The 885-nt window shown below is 63.2% G+C and overlaps 1 protein-coding gene across 1 annotated transcript in view; it reads left to right on the forward strand.

Moving 5' to 3' along the window:
• Positions 1-425: 425 nt before the first annotated feature.
• The window catches only part of IPPK (inositol 1,3,4,5,6-pentakisphosphate 2-kinase), a 74,960-nt gene continuing 74,500 nt past the window's right edge, over positions 426-885 (forward strand). Inside the window, exon 1 of the mRNA XM_008579350.1 lies at positions 426-590. Within this exon, the coding sequence (XP_008577572.1) occupies positions 510-590 (81 nt within the window). The 5' untranslated portion in view covers positions 426-509. The remainder of the gene's footprint in view (positions 591-885) is intronic.

The raw sequence follows: 885 nt of genomic DNA on the forward strand, positions 1-885 counted from the left end.
AGAGTCCATTTTTCTATTCAGACTTCAAAAAGATTTGCAAACTGTAAAACAATAGCACTCTATTTTGGAGCGGGGGGAATACAGCTATTAAATTTATTTTTAATCGTTTTAATTTATAATATGGTAACACCGACAGCTACAACCCACGCCAGCAAAAGCATTCTAAGGCCCTCCATCATTTTTAAGAGCATACAGTGGTCCTGAGAGGAGGAGTCTGGGGACCGCGCCCTCCTTTACCCAAGCGGCCACTCTATAAGGTGCGGAGGCCGGGAGGGTGACCGCCCGTCCTGCGTTGCACCGCCAGGCGGAGTCTCGCGGCACCCTAGTCCTCGGGCAGAGGCGGCACTGNCGGCGGCCTGCGACAGCTAGTCGCGGCGGCGGGGTCGAGCGGGGGTGGCAGTTGACAGGCGCTCCTCTCCGGACGGCGGCTGCTGGTGCTCGACTAGGCTGGCGGCCCCAGCTCTTGTCCCCACGTCTCAGCCCGCGAGGCGCCAGGGCCGCGCCGGGGCATGGACGAGGGGAAGATGGACGAGAATGAATGGGGGTACCACGGTGAGGGCAACAAGAGCCTGGTGGTGGCCCACGCGCAGGTGAGCGGCGGACGCCAGGGGCCGGGCCTCACCCCGACGGCCGGGTCCACTAGGGCGACCGGTCCCCCAGTGCCTTCCTCTCTTCCAGTGTCTTAGTCCCTCGTCCCTTCCAGCACCCTCCTTCCCTCCCGGGTCTGTCCCTTGTCCCCCCAGCACCTCTCTAAGCCGGGGTCCGCTCCTCGTCCCCTGCAGCACCCCTCCCTCAGGTTCCGTCCCCCTCCCCCCCGCACTCCCCACCCCGAGTCTGGCCCCCCAGCACTCCCCTCCTCCCCCCAGGTTTGTTCTCCGTCCCCCC

The sequence above is a fragment of the Galeopterus variegatus genome, unplaced genomic scaffold (genome assembly GCF_000696425.1).
Source record: "Galeopterus variegatus unplaced genomic scaffold, G_variegatus-3.0.2 Scaffold1860, whole genome shotgun sequence".
NCBI classification, from domain to species: Eukaryota; Metazoa; Chordata; class Mammalia; order Dermoptera; family Cynocephalidae; genus Galeopterus; species Galeopterus variegatus.